Source organism: Jaculus jaculus, chromosome 12 (genome assembly GCF_020740685.1).
Source record: "Jaculus jaculus isolate mJacJac1 chromosome 12, mJacJac1.mat.Y.cur, whole genome shotgun sequence".
In the NCBI taxonomy this organism is placed as follows: Eukaryota; Metazoa; Chordata; class Mammalia; order Rodentia; family Dipodidae; genus Jaculus; species Jaculus jaculus.
In genome coordinates this window covers 60083145-60104316 of record NC_059113.1, presented here as the reverse complement: position 1 = coordinate 60104316, position 21172 = coordinate 60083145, and the positions used below count along the sequence as shown (strand labels likewise).

General features: G+C 45.6%; 2 protein-coding genes across 2 annotated transcripts in view; one reads left to right on the top strand and one right to left on the bottom strand.

Annotated features, from left to right (window-relative positions):
- Positions 1-10481: 10481 nt before the first annotated feature.
- LOC101613215 (sulfotransferase 1A1) lies at positions 10482-14976 on the top strand. Its single transcript, XM_004670240.2, has 8 exons — positions 10482-10624; positions 12762-12912; positions 13009-13134; positions 13227-13324; positions 13739-13865; positions 13952-14046; positions 14478-14658; positions 14779-14976. The coding sequence occupies exons 2-8, from the start codon at positions 12765-12767 to the stop codon at positions 14889-14891; spliced, it is 888 nt and encodes a 295-aa protein (XP_004670297.2). The 5' UTR covers positions 10482-10624; positions 12762-12764; the 3' UTR covers positions 14892-14976.
- A 278-nt stretch (positions 14977-15254) lies between these two features.
- The window catches only part of Sgf29 (SAGA complex associated factor 29), a 43632-nt gene continuing 37714 nt past the window's right edge, over positions 15255-21172 (bottom strand). Inside the window, exons 5-10 of the mRNA XM_004670239.2 lie at positions 17378-17442; positions 16467-16596; positions 16252-16398; positions 16040-16075; positions 15799-15961; positions 15255-15465 (exon numbers count right to left, since the gene is read on the bottom strand). Of these exons, the coding sequence (XP_004670296.1) occupies positions 15349-15465; positions 15799-15961; positions 16040-16075; positions 16252-16398; positions 16467-16596; positions 17378-17442 (658 nt within the window). The 3' untranslated portion in view covers positions 15255-15348. The remainder of the gene's footprint in view (positions 15466-15798; positions 15962-16039; positions 16076-16251; positions 16399-16466; positions 16597-17377; positions 17443-21172) is intronic.

The window sequence follows — 21172 nt, the reverse complement described above, 5'->3', positions numbered from 1 at the left end:
CATTGTGGTCAAATAGAATGAAGGAATTATTGCAATTTTCCTGAATTTGTTAAGATTGGCTTTGTGTCCTAATATATGCTCTATTTTAGAGAATGTCCCATGTGCTGCTGAAAAGAATGTATATTCTGCAGCCTTTGGATGAAATGTCCGGTATATATCTGTTAGGTCCATTACTTCTATGACCTCATTTAGTCCAGATGCCTCTCTTTATTTTTTCCTGGGATGACCTGTCAATTTTGGAGAGTGCGGTGTTAAAGTCACCCACCACCACTGTGTTTGGTGTTATCTGTGACCTTAGATCTAATAGTGTTTGCTTGATAAATTTGGGAGCCCCCATGTTAGGTGCATATATGTTTAGGATTGTAATGTCCTCCTGTTGTAGTGTGCCCTTAATCAATATAAAGTGACCTTCCTTGTCTTTCTTGACTAACATTGGACTAAAGTCTACCTTGTCAGATATTAGGATAGCAACCCCTGCTTGTTTTCTAGGCCCATTTGCTTGAAACACCGTCTTCCAACCTTTCACCCTGAGATAATATAATGTCTATCCTTTGTAGAAAGGTGAGTTTCTTGGAGACAACAAATTGTAGGATCCTGCTTTTTAACCCAGTCTGCAAACCTATGTCTTTTTGTTGGGGCATTGAGGCCCTTGATATTAAGAGATATTATTGAAAGGTGTGTATTTATGTTTGCTTTTTTTTTTTTTTTTTTTTTGTGGTTCCAGTTCTACCTGTGCTCTCTTGTGTTAACTAGTATTTGAGTATTGCTTGTTTTTTCTAGGTTCCTTATATGTGTGCTTTTCCTTTTCTTCAGCATGGAGGATTCTATCAAGTATTTTCTGTAGAGCTGGTTTTGTTTTCAAATACTCCTTTAACCTGCTTTTGTCATGGAATGTCCTTATTTCTCCGTCTGTTTGAATGGATAGCTTTGCAGGATAAAGTAACCTTGGTTGACAGTTGTTATCTTTCAGAACTTGGAATATATCACTCCAAGCCCTTCTGGCTTTAAAAGTTTGTGTTGAATAATCTGCTGTAACCCTAATGCGCTTCCTTTTGTGGGTAACTTGATTTTTCTCTCTAACTGCTTTCAATATTTTTTCTTTGGTGTGTGTGTTTGGACGTTTGATTATAATATGGCGAGGAGAGGTTCTTTCCAGGTTTTCTCTGGCTGGGGTTCTAAAGGCTTCCTGTGTCTGCATTGGCACCTCTTTCCCAATTTGGGGGAAATTTTCTTCTATGATTTTGTTGAAGACGCCTAGTATGCCTTTGGAGTGGAATTCTTCTCCTTCTACTATGCCCTGAATTCTTATATTTGATCTTTTCATAAGTGTCCTGAATATCTTGGAATTCCCACTCATACTTTTCTGTAAGTTTGTCTTTCTCTTTGTTGGCCTGTATTAGATCTGCCACCTGGTCTGCTAGCTTAGATATTCTGTCCTCTCCTTCATCCATTCTACTGGTGAGATTTTCTACAGAGTTTTTTATTTCATTAACTGTGTTCTTCATTGCTAGTAATTCTGATGGTTTTTCTTTATTATTTCTATTTCCTTATTTATGTCTTGTATTGCCTTCTTCATTTCATGAAATTGGTGTCCTGCATCTTCTTAGATTCCTTTGATTTACTCTTTAAGTTCCTCTTTGACTCCTTTGATTTGTTCTCTGACTTCTTTGAACATATTTAAATCATTCTTTTGAAATCTTTCTCAGGCATTTCCTCTAACTCATTCTCAGTGGAGGTCATTTCTAATGCATTAATACTTTTAGGTGTATTTATATCGTCTTGCTTTTTAGTGTTCCTTGTGTTATAATGTATATATTTTTGCATCTTGGACTAAGTTATTGCTTGGATTTTCTAGCTAGCTTGGTACTCTTAGCTGTATCAATTGATTTGATGTTATATTTTTTCAGGGTAGGAGCTTAAGGTGTTAGGTGGGGCTCTTAAGACTCTCAGAGTATCTACAAAGGTGCTCCTAGGGGTTGAGTTTCCCTGCTTTGGGAGTATTCAAGTAGGCTGAGTGGAATAAAATACAGGTAGATTCTAAAAGTTAACTAAACACTGTACTCATTCAATCAAAAACAGCCCCAAGTATGTATGCCAGAGTAGTTATTATAACAGCCAGATCCTCCATTGACATAGAGGTTAAGATTTCTGGTCTGTTGAGGGATCCAAGTCAGCTTGTGACCAAGTGAGACCCTTCCCTGGTGCAATCCCAGTTACCTTGGATGATTATGGTCTCAGTCAAGTTGCTGCCTGGGTCGTCGGGCTGCTGTTCTGATTTCTGGAGCTGGGTGCTGGCTTTTCCTGCGGGGCAAACTGAGCCTGGCAACTGTGGCCCTGCAGATCAGCACCCCCACTGCTGGAACTCTGCTGCTAAAGGTGCCTCTGCTTGATTTATCAGCAGCTGAAACTCTGCTGCTGGGCCCACTGCTGCTGCTGCCTCTGCTGCTGCTGTAGCTGCCACTTCTGGAGCCACTGCTGCTGCTGAAGCTGCTGTTGCTGGGTCCACTGCTGCTGCTGCCAGTGAAGCTGCTGCTGCTGGGTCTGCCGCTGCTGCCGTTCCTGGGTCTGCTGCTGCTGGGGCTGCTGTTACTGGTGCCAGAGGTGCTGATGTTGCTCCCGGACTCTGTTCCTGCTTGGGTCCCGCTGTCAGCTCAAGTTGGTGTGGCCGGGTCCTGGGATGCTGCTCTGTTCGTTGGAACTGGGCTCAGGCAGTGGGGGAGTTGAGGGAGCAGCAGCTGCTCTGGATCTCTCGCTGTTCCACGTGTTCTTCTCACTCGTGGTCTGCTCCTCCATTGCTCACTGCCACTCTCCCTTCACGTTTCCTGAGTTGCAGAGAGCGTGGTGTGAGGGAAAGCTCCCACACCTGGCTTTTCCTGCAGCTGGAGGCGAGCCTGGCGGCTTTCTGGTGTGCCGCTGCTGCCGCGGTTGGCAGAGCTGCCAGGGCCGCTTTTGCCGGCCTGTGCGGGCTCTGGATGCTCTGGAGCTCTTCTACTTCTCCACTACTGCCTCATTTTCCTATACACCTCACTTTTTAGTAAAAGTGTGTATTTTGCTGAGTTATTTTTGTCTCCCCCCCCCCCCGCAGGCTGCTTTGGCATAGTACCCACGCTGCCATCTCAACCAGAAGTCTTATTTAGCTTTTAAGAGTGCTAAATCTTCTCCAAAATGCATGTAAAAGGTATCCCAAGCTGGGCATGGTGGCACATGCCTTTAATCCCAGCACTCGGAAGGCAGAGGTAGGAGGATCACTGTAAGTTCAAGGCCACCCTGAGACTACATAGTGAATTCCAGGTCAGTTTGGGCTAGAGTGAGACCCTACCTCGTAAAACCAAAAAAGAAGAAAGAAAGAAAGTTTCCCAATTCTGATAAGCTTAAAAATTATAAAATTTTTCATGTCTTCATATTTAAGCCAAAAATGTTACAACATAATATAGATTTCTTGTTTATTTTAAATTCTGTCACTAAATCTTTTGCTCATAATTTACTCTCTGTAGCCTCTTGTGCTTTAAATATGTAATCTCCACTTTTTGTTAATATCAGAGTTTTCCAGATATAAGAATATTGTAATTTGTTTTATACAAAGTCCATGATGTTTAGCTATCAATAAGCATGCATCACCATGCCTGACTAAAACTCTGTAATTTTAAGATTGTTCTTGTCTTATTCAAGCTAGTGTTGCTAGATGATTATAACTGAAGTTATAGTCTAAGTCTTATAAAAAGTGACTTATGGGCTGGAGAGATGGCTAAGTAGTTAAGCACTTGCCTGTGAAGCCCAAGGACCCTGGTTTGAGGCTTAATTCCCCAGGACGCATGTTAACCAGATGCACAAGGGGGTGCATGCGTCTGGAGTTCCTTTGCAGTGGCTGGAGGTCCTGGCGTGCCCATTCTCTCTCTCTATCTCCCTCTTTCTCTTTATGCCTGTCACTCTCAAATAAATAAATAAAAATAAACAAAAAATTAGAAAATTAAAACAGACTTATGACTTTTGTTCTTTTTTTAATTTTTATTAACATTTTCCATGATTATAAAAAAAATCCCATGGTAATTCCCTCCCTTCCCACCCCCACACTTTCCCCTTTGAAATTCCACTCTCCATCATATTACCTCCCTATTATAATCATTGTAATATATCAACCTATTAAGTATCCTCCTCCCTTCCTTTCTCTTCCCTTTATGTCTCCTTTTTAACTTACTGGCCTCTGCTACTAAGTATTTTCCTTCTCACACAGAAGCCCAATCATCTGTAGCTAGGATCCATATATGAGAGAGAACATGTAGCACTTGGCTTTCTGGGCCTGGGTTACCTTACTTAGTATAATCCTTTCCAGGTCCATCTATTTTTCTGCAAATTTCATAACTTCATTTTTCTTTACCGCTGAGTAGAACTCCATTGTATAAATGTGCCACATCTTCATTATCCACTCATCAGTTGAGGGACATCTAGGCTGGTTCCATTTCCCAGCTATTATAAATTGAGCAGCAATAAACATGGTTGAGCACGTACTTCTAAGGAAATGAGATGAGTCCTTTGGATATATGCCTAGGAGTGCTATAGCTGGGTCATAGGGTAGATCAATCTTTAGCTGTTTTAGGAACCTCCACACTGATTTCCACAATGGCCGGGCCATATTGCATTCCCACCAGCAGTGTAGAAGGGTTCCTCTTTTTCCACATCCCCACCAACATTTATGACCATTGTTTTCATAATGGGGGCCAATCTGACAGGAGTGAGATGGAATCTCAATGTAGTTTTAATCTGCCTTTCCCTGATGACTAGTGACGTAGAACATTTTTTTAGATGCTTATATGCCATTCGTATTTCTTCCTTTGAGAACTCTCTATTTAGCTCCATAGCCCATTTTTTGATTCGCTTGTTTGATTCCTTTTTATTTCACTTTTTGAGTTCTTTGTATATCCTAGATATTAATCCTCTATCAGATATATAGCTGGCAAAGATTTTTTCCCATTCTGTAGGTTGCCTCTTTGTTTTTCACTGTGTCCTTTGCAGAGCAAAATCTTTGTAATTTCATGAGGTCCCAGTGATTAACCTGTGGTTTTATTGCCTGAGCAATTGGGGTTGTATTCAGAAAGTCTTTGCCAAGATCAACATGTTGAAGGGTTTCCCCTACTTTTTCCTCTAGCAGTTTCAGAGTTTCAGGTCTGATGTTAAGGTCTTTAATCCATTTGGACTTAATTCTTGTGCATGGAGAGAGAGAAGAATCTATTTTCATCCTTCTGCAGATATATATGCAGTTTTCAAAACACCATTTACTGAAGAGGCTGTCTCTTCTCCAATGAGTATTTTTGGCATTTTTACTGAATATCAGGTGGCTATAGCTACTTGGGCTTACATCTGGGTCCTCTATTCTGTTCCACTGATCTATATGTCTGCTTTTGTGCCAGTACCATGCTGTTTTTGTTACTATGGCTCTGTAGTATAGGTTAAAATCAGGTGTGGTGATACCACCAGCCTTATTTTTGTTGCTCAGTATTATTTTAGATATTCGAGGTTTTTTGTGATTCCAAATGAATTTTTGGATTGTTTTTTCTATTTCCATGAAGAAAGCCTTTGGAATTTTGATAGGAATTGCATTAAATGTGTAGATTGCTTTTGGTAAGATTGCCATTTTCACAATATTGATTCTTCCAATCCAGGAACAAGGGATGTTTCTCCATTTTCTAGTGTCTTCTTCAATTTCTCGCTTGAGTGTTTTAAAGTTCTCATTGTAGAGATTCTTTACTTCCTTGGTTAGGTTTATTCCAAGGTACTTTATTTTTTTGATGCAATTGTGAATGGGAGTGGTTATCTGATTCATCCTCTGTGTGTTTGTTGTTAGTATATATGAAGGCTATTGATTTCTGTGTATTTATTTTGTATCCTGCTACATGGCTGTAGGTTTTGATCAGCTCTAGCAGTTTGCTAGTAGAGTTTTTAGGGTCCTTTATGTATAGAATCATGTCATCTGCAAATAATGATACTTTGATCTCTTCCTTTCTAATTTGTATCCCTTTTATGTGTGTCTCTTGCCTTATTGCTATGGCTAAGACTTCCAGAACTATATTAAATAAAACTGGGGACAGTGGACACCCTTGTCTTGTTCCTAATTTTAGTGGAAAAGCTTCCAGTTTTTCCCCATTTAGTAATATGTTGGCTGTAGGCTTGTTATAAATAGCCTTTATTATATTGAGATATGTTCCTTCTATTCCCAGTCTCTGTAGGACTTTTATCATGAAGGGATGTTGGATATTGTCAAATGCTTTCTCTGCGTCTAATGAGATGATCATGTGATTTTTGTCCTTCAACCCATTTATGTAATGTATTACATTTATAGATTTGCGTATGTTGAACCATCCCTGCATCTCTGGGATAAAGCCTACTTGGTCAGGGTGAATGATATTTCTGATATACTCTTGTATTCTGTTTGCCAATATTTTGTTGAGAATTTTTGCATCTATGTTCATGAGGGAGATTGGTCTGTAATTTTCTTTTTTTGTTCTATCTTTGCCTGGTTTTGGTATCAGGGTGATGCTGGCCTCATAGAAGGAGTTTGGTAGAATTCCTTCTTTTTCTATTTCCTGGAAAAGCTTAAGAAGCAATGGTGTTAGCTCTTCCTTAAAGGTCTGGTAAAATTCAGCAGAGAATCCATCTGTGCCTGGGCTTTTTTTAGTTGGGAGATTGTTGATAACTCTTCGGATCTCCATGTTTGTTATATAAATATATAATATAAATAAAAATAATAATATAATATAAATAAAAATTAAAAGTGACGTATGATTTTTGTTCTTAAAAAAGCTCCCCATGTCTTAAGAAAATCCACTAAATCCATTAAATACAAACAGTGTTAATAAAGTTTGTATAAACTTCATATAACAGTCATAAATATTTCTTTAATTACACCTTCAACGGTTAAAGGTACTTATTTAAGAAATTGCTTTGTGTCTGTCATATTGTCTCTAATGCACATTAAAAATCAGCCTTGCTTAACTCAACAATGACCAAGTTTTATTTAATTCTTAATCAATTTCAGTCAAGGCTTAACTTAATTAATTGTCTCTTTTCTGATATCTTAAGTTCATTGCTTATAAAAATATTGATACTTAAGATGTGTTTCCTGCCCTAAAAATAATCTTTAATTGCTGTTCTACTTCCAGTTTGGGGAGTAATTGGTACTTACATTGGTATACAGACTAACCAAAGTTGTTTTCAAACACAGATGGTGAGTTTTTATACTGTCTTATCTTCTTTCTGGAATACAATTTCTAGATTAAATCAATTGCCTTAAAGTTATTGATAAAATAATTGATAAAAATATTGTCTTTAGGGCTACTAAAATATTCTGCTGATCCTTATAACTGACAGATACTTAAAAGATAAGATGTATATGCTTTCCATGTCCCAGATATAGCTTACACTGTCACCTGACAACTAAACTTAAATATTAATCAGAATGATTTTAAAGTATTGTGTCATTCTCTAACCAGATCTGCTCGGTACCCCTTTTAACTAATCTGTTTTGCTAATGAGATACATGCAGTCTCTCTGAGTGAGTAATAACAATATGTAGAAGCCAAAATCAATTGGAAACGTTGGAATTAAAAGAATAACCAATAGTTTGGTTCCTGCTCCTAGGTCAAAAGGTCACAGGAAATAATGGGACACTTGAACTTCTAGCCTCTGGTAAGTTACCTGTCTTCTTGGTCAGAAAGGATGTGGAGACCCAGAAATGAATTCCAAGTCAGTGTATCTGCAACAGAAAAGTTACATCAAAGGAAAATCAGTCCTTCAGGCTTCCCAAGAGGGAGGGCCACCTGGTCAGCACAGCCTTGACTTATCCTAGCAGATGGCAATGCTTAGAGTCATAGAACTCCTCACAGATCCCTAAAAGTCTCTCCTACAGAGCCATTATTGACCTCCAAAGTGTATAGTTAATTCTGACAGCCTACATGGTCTTAATTACATGAGAAAAATACAACTACAATATAAACAATGAATCAGACTAATAGGCTCCCCTGTCTGGTGCTGACTTACAATTCTAAACTCTAACATTAACTCATGCCTTCTGCCTCTGCCTGTCCCTGAATAACTTCACCTACCCTGACCCCAGCTCCTTCCACTTGCCTTAGCCAGAATCAGAGCTATTCCTTGGGCCCCCTCCTTCCTTAGCCTTTACCATATCTCATGCAGGGATAAGTACACTGCTACCCCAATGGACTCTCAAACTTAAATTCTCTTGTGTTCCTGATCCTAAAATGCCCCTCTGCCTCCTCTTGCCCAAGCCCTCTATCTCTCACCTCTGAATGCTCATCCTCCCTTTACACCTGGTGTTTTGATGTCATAGTTGTTGACAAAAATAACAAGCTCCTTTATTCTCCCTTATGTCTTCTCATGGATTACACAGAGCCCATCTCCCTCACCTGCTCTATAACAGGTGTCGGCCAGCGACTGCCCTGAAGCCAGCTCAATACAGGAATGGTATGAGAGAAGTCTCTGCTTCGCTTAGGACCAAATCATAACAACACACTACACTGGTGCTATCGATCTCACCACTCTGCCACCTCTAGCCACTGTAAAACTGCCTCCTCATCGCCTGCCCTGAAGAGACACCATATTATCTAGCCTCTCCCATAAGAATTCATTGCCCTTATGGTCAGCATAAAAAATTAACCTTCCTCTTTTATCATTAACAAAAAGAATGCTAGGTCAGGACAAAATGGAGTCACCGAGGACAGCAGGACAGCAACAGAAAACTGAGTCACCCACATCCTCAAGAAATTGCCCAGCCATTATCCCTCCCCTGCCTAACAAAGACCTTGGGCACAGGCTGGAGAGATGGCTTAGTGGTTAAGTGCTTGCCTGTGAAGCCTAAGGACCCCAGTTCGAGGCCATTAGCCAGATGTGCAAGGAGGTGCATGCATCTGGAGTTCATTTGCAGTGGCTGGAAGCCCTGGAGCACTCATTCTCTTTCTCTCTCTCTCTGTCACTCTCAAATAAGTAAATAAAAATGAACAACAACAGTATAAAAAAAAAACCTTAGGCCCAAGAAATTGTCTGAGTTCTCTATTGAGAACCTGACAGCAAGCATGTAGGGACAAGGATGTGAGTCTTTCTTCTTGTGTCATGTCTATCTTCACACCCGGCATAGAATTTTCCTTTGGAAAGCCTGAGCGCAGCGTAATTCTAGGACATGGAAGCTTAGGTAGAAATCCCCCTAAATAAGTTTCAGGTCAGCCTGGGCTGATTTTGTCTCAAATAACATTTCTTTTTTCCTCTAGAGGGATCCAAATCCCTAGGTCTCCCTTTATGTCCCCAGCCTGTAGGACCATACTGTCCTACTTTTCTCCAGAATTACACAATTCTTACACTTACACTTACACTCATGACTCAGCACTTCTGTACAGCCAGTGGCAGCTGGATGTTGCCTATCAAACCAAACAGTAAGCAAAGGCCACGGGGGCAAGGAGGGAGAGGTGTCCCTGGTCTCCTCCCTTCATCAGGCCCCATGGCTCTCCCAGCCTCTTCCTGCTTGTCGACAGAGCCTCTGGAAAGACCAGGGGAAAAGCCCGGCTTGGGAGCTGTTCTTCACCAACTAGGACAGGTACTGCTTGAGGTGGCCCAGTAGCCATACGGTAGGGTGCCCCGCAGGACCTTTAGACACCAGTGTCCTTGTTCTGGCCTCTGCTGTGCTGCCCCAGACAGCCGTTCCCGCTCGGCCCCATCTCCAGCCCTTTCGTCCTGCCCACTTTCATAACTGGCTTTCTGAGGTCAGGCAGCACTTCCTGGCTGGCTTGGAGCCAGCTGGAACATGAGTCGCCCTCCCCACTTCTCTCCTCTTCCTTCCATTTGCTTGAGTGGGGTCAGTGAGAAAGGTTATTTGCTGATCTGCCAGACAGGTCGTTTAGATGAGTGGGACAAGAGCCAAAAATAATTCTAAAACAAAACCTACTCGAGTCCTCTGCCTAGTTTCAGTCCTTTTGTTTTCTACAAGCTAACCCCACACATTGAGTTTTTAAACTAGTTTAAGCTGAGTTCCAGCTGATGTGTGGAGGATAATCAGAGTCCCGCCTGTGGTGGTTTGATTCGGGTGTCCCCCATAAACTTAGGTTTTCTGGATATTAGGTTCCCCAGCTGATGGCAATTGGAAATTAAAGCCTCTTGGAGACAGTGTATTGTTGGGAGACGGGCTTATTGGTTTCCAGTTCCCCCAGTTTCCCCGTGCCAGTGTTTGGCACACTCTCCTGTGCTACTGTCCTCCTAATGTTGGCCAGGGGTTGATGTCCACCCTCTGCTCATGCCATCGTTTTCTCCTACATTCATGGAGCTTCCCCTCCAGCCTGTAAACTGAAATAAACCTCTTTTTCCCTCAAGCTGCTCTGGGTTGGATTTCTATCAGTAATGAGAACCTCACTGCAACTCCACCCTATCCTCCACTCCTTTTTTTTTTTTCTTTTCGGGAAGGACAACCAGTCCCAGCACAGCGTCTCCACTCCCTCCCACTTGGGACCTACAAAGCCTTCGGTTCAAAGATTAATGTGCAATCCTCACACTGCAGCACCCACACTAAGAGCGTGTCTCCACAGTGCACCACCGGGAAGGCCACAAGGCTTTGATCTGCAGCCATCAGGTGAGTGCCAGAGTAGCCTTGTGGCCACCCTTGTCCTACCAAGCTAGTGGCTCTAATATTCTGCAAGTGCCCACTAGCTCCTGTCCCTTGATCAGCCTGATGCCTGCCAGTACCTCTACTCTCCCTGATCTTTTCTCAGGTGTATCCTAACTTTTAGAAGGGCATTTCTAGTGTATGAGTGCCCCTCAACTCCTCTGCAGTGTTTCTGCCTTATTTTATTTTATTTTCATATTAGCCTTCCCCTTCCCGTATCCCAACAAGTTCAGCAGCTGAACTGGCTGTCCTGGAGCCAAAATGGAACTTTCTTGGGTAAACAGGAAGGAACATTTCTGTTGGGTAACCAGGAGGCCAGAGCTCAAGGGGAGAAGTATGCCCTGACAGGGGTACTTTGGTTGTAGGTTGATAGCTGCAGAAGGAAACAATGAGAAAATTTTTAAAAGATTTTTATTTAGTTAGTTACTAGAGACAGAGGGGTGAAGGGGAGAATGAGAATGGGCATGCCAGGGCCTCTAGCCACTGCAAACAAACTGCAGACGCATGCGCCACCATGTGCATCTAGCTTACTTGGGACTTGGAGAATGGAAGCTGGATCCTTAGGTTTTGCAGGTAAGTGCCTTAACTGCTAAGCCCCTACCCCAACGTTGAGAAATTTATAACTGATGTCAGAAGAGTTTTCTGAGAATGGAGATGGCTCAGTGGTTAAGGCACTTGTCTGCAAAACTTAAGGACCAGCCTTTGATTCAAGCCAGATGCATAGGGTGGCACATGCATCTGGAGTTTGTTTGCAGTGGCTGGAGGCCTTAGCACACCCATTCTCTCTCTCCCTCCCTTCCTTCCTCCCTCCCCGCTTGCAAATAAATTATTATTATAATTTTGGTTTTTCGGGGTAGGGTTTCACTGTAGCTCAGACTGACCTGGAATTCACAATGTAGTCTCAGGGTGGCCTCAAACTTACAGTGATCCTACCTCTGCCTCCCGAGTGCTGGGATTAAAGGCATGCACCATCATGCCAGCACAAATAAATAAACTTTTAGTGTTTTGTTTTTCATGGTAGGGTCTTTCCCTAGCCCAGGCTGACCTGGAATTCACTATGTAGTACCATATATATATATAATTTTTTTCTGGGGATGGAGAAGATGGCTTAGCAGTTAAGGCATTTGCCTGCAAAGCCAAAGTACCCTGGTTCAATTCCCCAGGACCCACGTAATCCAGATGCACAAGGTGACACATGCATCTGGAGTTCGTTTGCAGTGGCTGGAGGCCCTTGCACTCCCATTCTCTCTCTCTCAAGTAAAAAAAATTTTTTAAATTCCCAACCTGAGTCCTTGGGTGGGACTCCCCATTAAAAAAAAAAGTTTTCTGGGGCTGGAGAGATGGCTTAGCAGTTAAGGTGCATGCCTGAGCAGCCTAAGGACCGTATTCAATTCTCCAGTTCCCACATAAGCCAGATGCACATGGTTGCACATGCATCTGGAGTTTGTTTGCAGTGACTGGAGGCCCTGACATGCCCATTCTCACTCACTCTGTCTCTCCCTCTCTGTCTCTAACAAATACATAAAAATAAATCTTTTTTTAAAAAGTTTTCTGATCGGGCTGGAGAGATGGCTTAGCGGTTAAGCGCTTGCCTGTGAAGCCTAAGGACCCTGGCTCGAGGCTCGGTTCCCCAGGTCCCACGTTAGCCAGATGCACAAGGGGGCGCACAAGTCTGGAGTTCATTTGCAGAGGCTGGAGGCCCTGGCGCGCCCATTGTCTCTCTCTCCGTCTATCTGTCTTTCTCTCTGTGTCTGTCGCTCTCAAATAAATAATAAAATAAATAAAAAAGTTTTCTGATATGCACGCTGGAGTATTCCTAAGAGCTTCAAACACCCTGCAGCTGGGCTCTACCTGAGAGTCCTTTAATGGTCTGGACTGTGGCCATGCACTAGACATAGAAAGTTTTGCGAGTAAACAGAGATACATAGTGACCACACCTTGGAGTTAGATCTGCTGTTATCTCAGCTCTAACACCTACCACCTCTGTGAGCTCTGTCAAGTTCCTCAGCCTTCCAAAACCTCAGGGTGCTAGCACTAAAGCAGGATTTCGGCACATGGTGTTGTGAGCTTAAGAGAATTGAGCTGTGCTCTGTGCCAACCGCAGCAAATGGAGCCAACTCAGGAAATCTCCCGCCCGCCACTGGTACCTGTGAAGGGTGTCCCACTCATCAAGTACTTTGCAGAGGCAATTGGGCCACTGCAGAACTTCACAGCCTGGCCCGATGACCTGCTCATCAGCACATACCCTAAATCTGGTGAGTGGCAGGGAACCTTCTGTTGGTTTGCAAACCTCACCCTGGGAGACAGAGCCTGGCGCTCAGCCCTGCTCACCTCTTGTTCCACCTTTCCAGGCACCACTTGGGTGAGTGAGATACTGGATCTGATTTACCACAGTGGTGACCTGGAGAAATGTCGCCGGGCCCCCATCTATTCCCGGGTGCCGTTCCTTGAGTTCAGATGCCCAGGGGTTCCCTCAGGTATGTATACATGTGGGGGGAGGATGAAGGGCTGGGGACAAGTAGTGGTTGAGCCAGGCCCCAGCTCACCAAACTTCCCTGCTCAACTACAGGTCTCGAGACTGTGGAAGATACACCAGCCCCAAGGCTCCTTAAGACACATTTGCCCCTGTCCCTGATACCCAGGAGCCTGCTGGAACAGAAGGTCAAGGTGAGAGGCAGGGCAGGATCCTGGACAATCTTGGCTTCAGTCCCATTGTGCTGGAAAGGTCTACTCAATCCTTGTCCCAACTCAAGTGTGGAGACTGAGCTGAAGACCAGATGTTCATGGGATACAGGAACTGTGGGACTCAGCCTATTTCCATGTGGGTGTGGAGATACTAGGTCAGATTAGGAAAGAACAGCTCCTGGTACCAGTCACAACTCTGGCAAAGGGAGAAGAAATCCCAGATCGGTGGTACCTGTACCATCTCAACAAGTCAGCCTCCAAGCTCATTTCCTTCTTTGCCACCCCAAGACAACTCTATCACTAGGTGCTGTGAAGGGTGACATGAAGGCAGGGTGGGAAGGAGTCAGGACTGGGTGGTGGTGGTGGTGTTGGCAATGGCATCATCTGTCTCTATAGGTGATCTATGTCGCCCGCAATGCAAAGGATGTGGCCGTCTCCTATTATAACTTCTACCACATGGCCAAGTTGCACCCTGACCCTGGCACATGGGACAACTTCCTGCAGCAGTTCATGGATGGGAAAGGTGGGTCTGACTGTAGGAAGGAGGGGCTGGAGCTGAGGGACCACAGCCACAGCTAACACGCCACGTCTGGTGTCCATCCTCCTCAGTGTCCTATGGGTCGTGGTACCAGCATGTGCAGGAGTGGTGGGAGCTGAGCCACAGTCACCCTGTTCTCTACCTTTTCTACGAAGACATGAAGGAGGTGAGACTGACTCCCACCTCCCTCCACGGTGACCCTGTCAGCCTCCATCCCCTATCACAGCCAGCTCCCCACCAGCATTCCCCATCCTACCTCCTGGCCCAGGGTCACAGCACGGCTCTGGAGGACTCCCACGACCCTTATCTTCACGTGCACACATCAGTCACACCTGCCATCCGTCCGCAGTTTGCTTCTCCTTGCCCCAGGGGTCAAGTGTGGCCCAAAGAGGAAAGTTTCTCCTTCACCTCCCAGAAGGAACCCACAAAATGGCAGGTCAGGAAGCTATCTGTTGTGCCCCAGGACAAGAGGCCCAGAATCAAATACAGGACTGAGAGTTCCTTAATGGAAATGGCCAGCTTCCTGTGAGGTCTCAGGGCGAGCCTCCACTCCCAATGAGCAACCCAAACCTCCACTGAAAAGTCCCTCTGTTCTAGAACCCCAAAAGGGAGCTTAAGAAGATCTTGGAGTTTTTGGGGCGCTCTCTGCCTGAGGATATTGTAGATCGAATTGTCAAGCACACATCTTTCAAGGAGATGAAGAAGAACCCGTTGAGTAACTACACCACCATACCCACTGATGTCATGGACCACAGTGTTTCCCCCTTCATGAGGAAAGGTGGGTCCCGGCCACTGTGTGTACTTGGAGAGGGGAGGCTAGAGGCAGGTATGAAAATCTGTCCACAGCCACCTGGGCCTCCTCTGGGGCTAGAACTCCAGCCTCTTTCTGTCCCTCTAGGCATCACTGGGGATTGGAAAACCATTTTCACTGTGGCCCAGAATGAGCGTTTCGACGCCCACTATAATGAGATGATGGCGGGCTGTGGCCTCACCTTCCGCTGGCAGCTGTAAGCTGGTGTGGTTATACTGGGAATCCCTCCAGAGGCAAGTTGACACAACCCATCATGACCTCAAGAATAAAGTGTGATGTGTTCAACCCCCAACTTGGTTTTATGCCAGGAGGAAATTGAGCTAAAAGAACAAATGAGTGCCAGGAACTCTGTGGCAGAGGGCTTTATCAGCATGTGTCAGACCCTGCACTGATGTCCTGCACTGAAAAAATGTATAAGCATCCACGAAAAAGAGATAAACTATATTTTACCTAAAAGAACAGATGCCAATGGAACCCGACTGTGACCTCTCCCGGTGCCGCCTGCACACCCTGTGTGCCTGATGGAGGAGGGAAGGGGGAAGCAGTAAGGCTTGGGAGACATGTTGTGAGGAAAGAATATTTATTTGATCACAGGAAATCCTTTGTTGCCTTCTCCAAGGAGGGCGACAGTGGCACATTCAAGCCTGCCAGCTAGCTTCACTTTTTCTTGGGCTCCTTACAAGCCACCACATACCTCTGGGCCACATTGAGGGGAGGGGAGTAGCCATCTGCATAGGAGGTGTCTTCAAATAGCACTGAGTAGTCATCCTGGGGCTGCAGGACGTACACAGGAAGAGATGGTTAGGTGCTCCCAAGCCAGGGCAGCCCCTTCTCTGCCCCAGCCCTAAATGGAAGGAACCCCTGGGGCATGGCCTCCCCACTTCTCTTGCCCTCCCTTCCACTCTGGGATGCTTGCCCCAGATCCTGCTGCTCCAGAGCTCTTCCTTAGCATAGGGGACCAAGCAGGGAGAAGGGAGAATGTCCCCAAATGGAAGCAGTGCAAGGGGTCTGGTGCCACTGGGGAAGCCTCATGTGTGGGACATGAGGCAGGCAGAAGGAAGACAAGAGACCAGCCCAGGTCTGGTGTCATGAATGGCGGCTCCTTACCCGCTGTGGGGGGGTGTGGATCAGGGCCCGGTAGAAGCAGGTGGTCTGGGGATACAGGGCCAGTACCAGCTGTTCCTTCTGGAACAAGGCCTCAGGGTCCGTCTCAGGATTAGCCTTCCACTGGGGGAGTGGGATAATGCGCCGGCGGCTAAGGGTGTGTCTCCTGCAAACAACAACACGTGCCATGGCTGAGGAGACTCTCCCAGCGGCCTGGCCACCCCCACCTGGCCTGGACACTCACTCTTTGCCTTCTTCATCAATGTCATCTACCTCGTACCTGTGGGCAAACAAAAGGAAAACAGCTCACTTCAGGAAGTGAGGGCAGGAGAGTGGCTGAAGGAGCCTGGTGCTCCCAGCACCACCCAGTGCCCAGGAGGGAAGATTGTCCTCCCATGTTGTGGACCAGAAGTTGGAAGCTGCTGTGGCGAGGAGGCAGACCAGGTATGCACTCACTTGTTGGTGGCATGGCTGTAACTGACCACTTCAGCCAGGATCCACTGCTCATCCCCATCAACAGCCTTCACCCGGGCAGCCACCTTGTCTCCAGGCTTGGCAACATAGTCCCCTGAGGCTGGAATGGCTCCACAGAGGGGTGGAGGCCTGTGAGGAGAAGGCCTATTAGTCCAGCCCTTTGACATCAGCCCTCCCCAGCTGGCTCCTGCTCTTACTTGTCACCAGGCTTCCCAATCCACAGGGGTAGAGTCATGGCTGACTGCTGAAGCAGGGTCATCAGCACCCCTCTGCGCATGGTCTTCCGTGGAGGCTCCGAGTCATTGTAGAGACCGGCGATCTTGGCCGCTGTGGGAAACAAGTGTGTCTGAACCAGCCACACCTTAACCCTTCCCCTGAGCTGGAGATGATCAACAGAGAGCACCCTGCCCTGCCTGGCAAACCAATGCTCCAGCCCCATCCCCTGCTCCTTGTAGTAAATATACATGGTTAGGAACTGCCAGGTCTAACTTTCAATGGGCAAGACGTCAGGGCAGAGGACAACCTGATGGGAAGTAGAAAGGTATGAGGAAGGGCTGTGGAGGTGCGGGTCAGTGGGAAGGTTTTGAAGCAGGACACTTATATGACCTTCCTTTCTAATAACACATGTAATTCTGGTCAAAGTGGAGAAACACATTATCCAGAGTGGACCCTAACCTCCTCAGGCATGGCTCACCACACCTGTCAACTGCAAGCATAGTACAATGGCACCGTGGGCATACCAGGCGAAACACCGCCTCTGTGGTGTGCAGGGCGGCCAAGGCAATGGGCCCTGAGAGCCCCTGATAGGCAGAAGCACAGTGGGTCCAGCTCCATCTGCATGGCTGGCTAGGTTACATTCTATCTAGCAGAACGCCATAGAGGGGACAGAGGCAGGACGGAGAGGCAGCGAGGATAGCTGAGGGCTGGGGTGGAATTATGAGTCTGGGGATAGAACTAGGCAAACCCTGCCTCTTGGTCTCCATTAGTAAACCAAATGGAGTGACTCCACCCAGTTGTGTCTTATGCTCCCCTTCCAGGAATCATGTCTGTGGTCTTCAAAACCCCCACCTGCCTGGTCAAGGAAGGCCCTGTGTTCTCTCCCACTCACCAATCCTCCTCTCTTCCAACAGAGACTTGATCTCAGCAATCTTATCCAGAGCTTTGCGGAGGATGCTAGGGGAGGGAAGGGAAAAGAGAACACAGGTGAGGCGCTCAGCATGGGCTTCCTTAGTTGGTTTTGACAGCCTGGGTTCTTCAGACCAAGTCTGTGCTGGCAACTACAGACCCAGCCAGGCATGGTGGCTCACAGTATAATCCCACACTCAAGAGGCTGACATAGCAAGAGTTGGCACAAGTTCAAGGCTACTCTGAGCTACATTTAAACCCTGCCTCAAAAACTGCGGGGAAGGATTGGAAAGACGGCTTAGCAGTTAAGGCTCTTGCCTGTGAAGGCTAAGGATCCATGTTCGACTCTCCAGATCCCACATAAGCCAGATGCACAAAGGCGAGGCACGCGCAAGGCTGCACATGCCCACTACGTGGTACAAGTGTCTGGAGTTCAATTGCAGTGGCTGAGGCCCTGACATGCTAATTCTCTCTCTCTCTCTAAAATTAAAAATTAAAAACAAAAAAGGAGGGGGAGGGCTGGAGAGGTGGCACAATGGTTAAAGGCACTACTTACAAAGCCTCACAGCCCAGGTTTGATTCTCTAGTACACGTGTAAAGCCAGATGCAGAGTGGTACATGTGTCTGGAGTTCATGTGCAGTGGCCCTAAGTCCTGGTGCACCCATTCTGTCTCTCTCACACACATGAATACATTTTTTTTTAAAGGCAGAAGAGCTGGGCATGGTGGTTCATGCTTTTAATCCCAGCACTTGGGAGGCAGAGGCAGAAGGACTGCTGTAAGTTTGAGGCCATCCTGGGACTACAAATTCCAGGTTAGTCTAGGCTAGAGGGAGACCCTACCTTGGGAAAAAAAAAAAAAAAAAGCCAAATAGCAAAAAGGTAAGGAGGGGGCATCTAGAGAGATGGCTTAGTGGTTAAGCACTTGCCTGTGAAGCTGAAGGACCCCAGTTTGAGGCTTTATTCCCCAGAACCCACGTTAGCCAGATGCACAAGGAGGCGCATGTGTCTGGAGTTTGTTTGCAGTGGCTGGAGACCCTGGCACGCCCACCCCCACCCCCATTGCTCTCAAATAAATAAATAAAAATGAACAACAACAAAAAAAATTTTTAAGGCAGAGGGATGGAGAGACAGCTCAGTGGGTAAAGCACTTGTCACATAAACCTGACAACTTGAGGTCTGGATTCCTAGCAAACACATAAAATGACAGGCATGGTAGCATACACCTTTAATCTCAGCACTGGGGAGACAGAGACAGGCAGATCTCTAGGGTTCACTATCTGAAATCGATGAACTCTAGGTTCAATAAGAGAACCTTTCTCAAAAAATTAAGGTGGAGGGGCTAGAGAGATGGTTCAGCGGTTAAGACACTTGCCTGCAAAGCCTAACAACCTGGGCTTGAGTCCCCAGAATTCACTCTGTAGTCTCAGGGTACCCTCGAACTCACAGCTATCCTCCTACGTGTGCCACACGAGTGCTGGGATTAAAGATGTGCGCCATCACACTCAGCTCATAATGATGGTTTTAACACCTCCACTAACTAACTAAGTAGAGCATACAGTAATATACACTTAATCACACTTGATAATAACTGATATGAATATGCTACTGGTTTAGCAATTTACTATATTATACTTCCTTTATCAGAGAGAGCAAGAAACAGGCAGATAGAGAATGAGAGTGCCACAGCCTCCAGACACATGCACTGCCTTGTACATCTGAGTTACATAGGTCCTGGGGACTTGAACCTGGGTCCTTAGGCTTCACAGGCAAGTGCTTTAACAGCTAAGCCATCTGTCCAGCCCCTATATTACACCTTGGACACACACATGATACAGGCAGCTACCCCATACATCTCGTGTTCGGAGCATCTCTTGGTTGTATAAGAGGTTTCACTAAAAGCATCTAGGTTTGTGTCAGTGCTCTACAATGTTCCTACAACACTGACCAATGATGCACATCTCAGAATGTTCACTGACCTGTCCGGTGCTGGAGATAAGAACAAAAGTGGTTTGTGCAAGTGAGGCAATCACAGCTCTGTCTCGACCATAAAGGACGGGACAGTAAAAAGCAGCAGGCTGAAACCCCTTGAGAAAGCAGGCACCTAGAGAAGCACTGCTCTGCTCTCTTCTGCAGTCACCCTGCCACAGTCTAATGCTCTCCTGCGGGGACAGGAATGGAAGTGATTGTGGCTGGAGTGTGAACTGTCCCCCCATCCCATAAACTTGTATTTGAACACTTCGTCCCTAGCTGGTAGTACTTTTTTGGAAGGCTGTACAACATTTTGGAAGGGGGGCCGTGCTAATGGAAGTAGGTTGCTAGGAGACAGGTCTAATGGGTTGTAGCCCAGCTGCCTCCACCCTGAGCTCTGCTTCCTGCCTGCTGATGAGATTTATATAAACAGCAGCCTCTCCTGCTGCCATACCTTCCCTGCCACGATGGACTGGTTCCCCCCCACTTTTTTTTTTGTTGTTGTTTGTTTTTTCCTGAAGTAGGGTCCCACTCTAGCCCAGGCTGACCTGGAATTCACTATATAGTCTCAGGGTGGCCTCAAACTCACAGCAATCCTCCTATTTCTGCCTCCTGAGTGAAGGGATGAAAAGTGTGTTCCACCGTGCCTGTCTGGACTAGACCCTTTCAAACCATGAGACCAGCTGGGTGATTTCAAGGCCAGCCTGAGACCGTACTGTGAATTCCAGGTCAACCTGGGCTAGAGAAGGACCTTACCTAGGACAAAAAAAAAAATCAAACCACGAGACCAAATAAATCCTTCTTTCCCTAAAATTGCTTCTTTCAGGAATCTTACCATAGTAAAGACAGTAACACAGAAGTGAAATCCAGCCGGGCATGGTGGTGCATGCCTTTATTCCCTATCTCAAAAAACAAACAGAAAAAGTGAAATCCCAGTGTTGCAGTCAGATCCACATTGCTGGCAGAAAACATCAGACCAAGAGCAGCTTGTGGGAAAAAAGTGTTTATTTTTGCTTACAGACTCAAGGGGAAGCTCCATGAAGGTAGGGGAAAACAATGGCATGAGCAGAGGGTGGACATCACCTCCTGACCAACATTAGGTAGACAACAGCAATAGGAGAATGTGCCAAACACCAGCAAGGGGAAACTGGCTATAATACCCATAAGCCCACCCCAAATAATACACTGCCTCCAGGAGGCATTAATTCCCAAATCTCCATCAGCTGGGAATCTAGCATTCAGAACATCCAAGTTTATGGGGAACACCTGAATCAAACCACCACATTCTGCCCCTGGTCCCCATCAATGGATAACAATACATGATGTAAAATGTAATACATTGATCCAACTTTAAAAAGTCCCCATAGTTTGCTGGGTGTGGTGATGCACACCTTTAATCCCAGCTCTTGGGAAGCAGAGGTAGGAGGATCACTGAGAGTTCAAGGCCACCCTGAGACTACATAGTGAATTCCAGGTCAGCTTGAGCTAAAGTGAGACCCTACCTCAAAAAAAAAAAAAAAAAAAAAAAAGACTGCATTCTTTCTGTTGTCCCAATGCAGGTCAAGTGGCCCAATATCAAAGGATGTAATATCTCATACAATTGCAGCTGAACAGACAGCAGTGCTGGCCCAAAGATTTCATTTTTTACTTCTTTTTTTTTTCCCCCAAGGCAGGGTCTTGCTCTAGCTCAGACTGACCTGAAATTCATTATGTAGTCTCAGGGTGACCTTGAACTCACAGCAATCCTCCTACCTCTGCCTCCCAAGTGCTGAAGATTTCATTTTTTCTGTGCCATATTCCTTTGCTCAC

Bases quoted from the DNA above. Each gene is read 5' to 3' on its own strand.
- LOC101613215 (XM_004670240.2), top strand. From the start codon at position 12,765: ATGGAGCCAACTCAGGAAATCTCCCGCCCGCCACTGGTACCTGTGAAG. The intron at 13,866-13,951 runs GTGGGTCTGACT...CATCCTCCTCAG, and splicing joins GCAGTTCATGGATGGGAAAG to TGTCCTATGGGTCGTGGTAC. The intron at 14,047-14,477 runs GTGAGACTGACT...CCTCTGTTCTAG, and splicing joins TCTACGAAGACATGAAGGAG to AACCCCAAAAGGGAGCTTAA.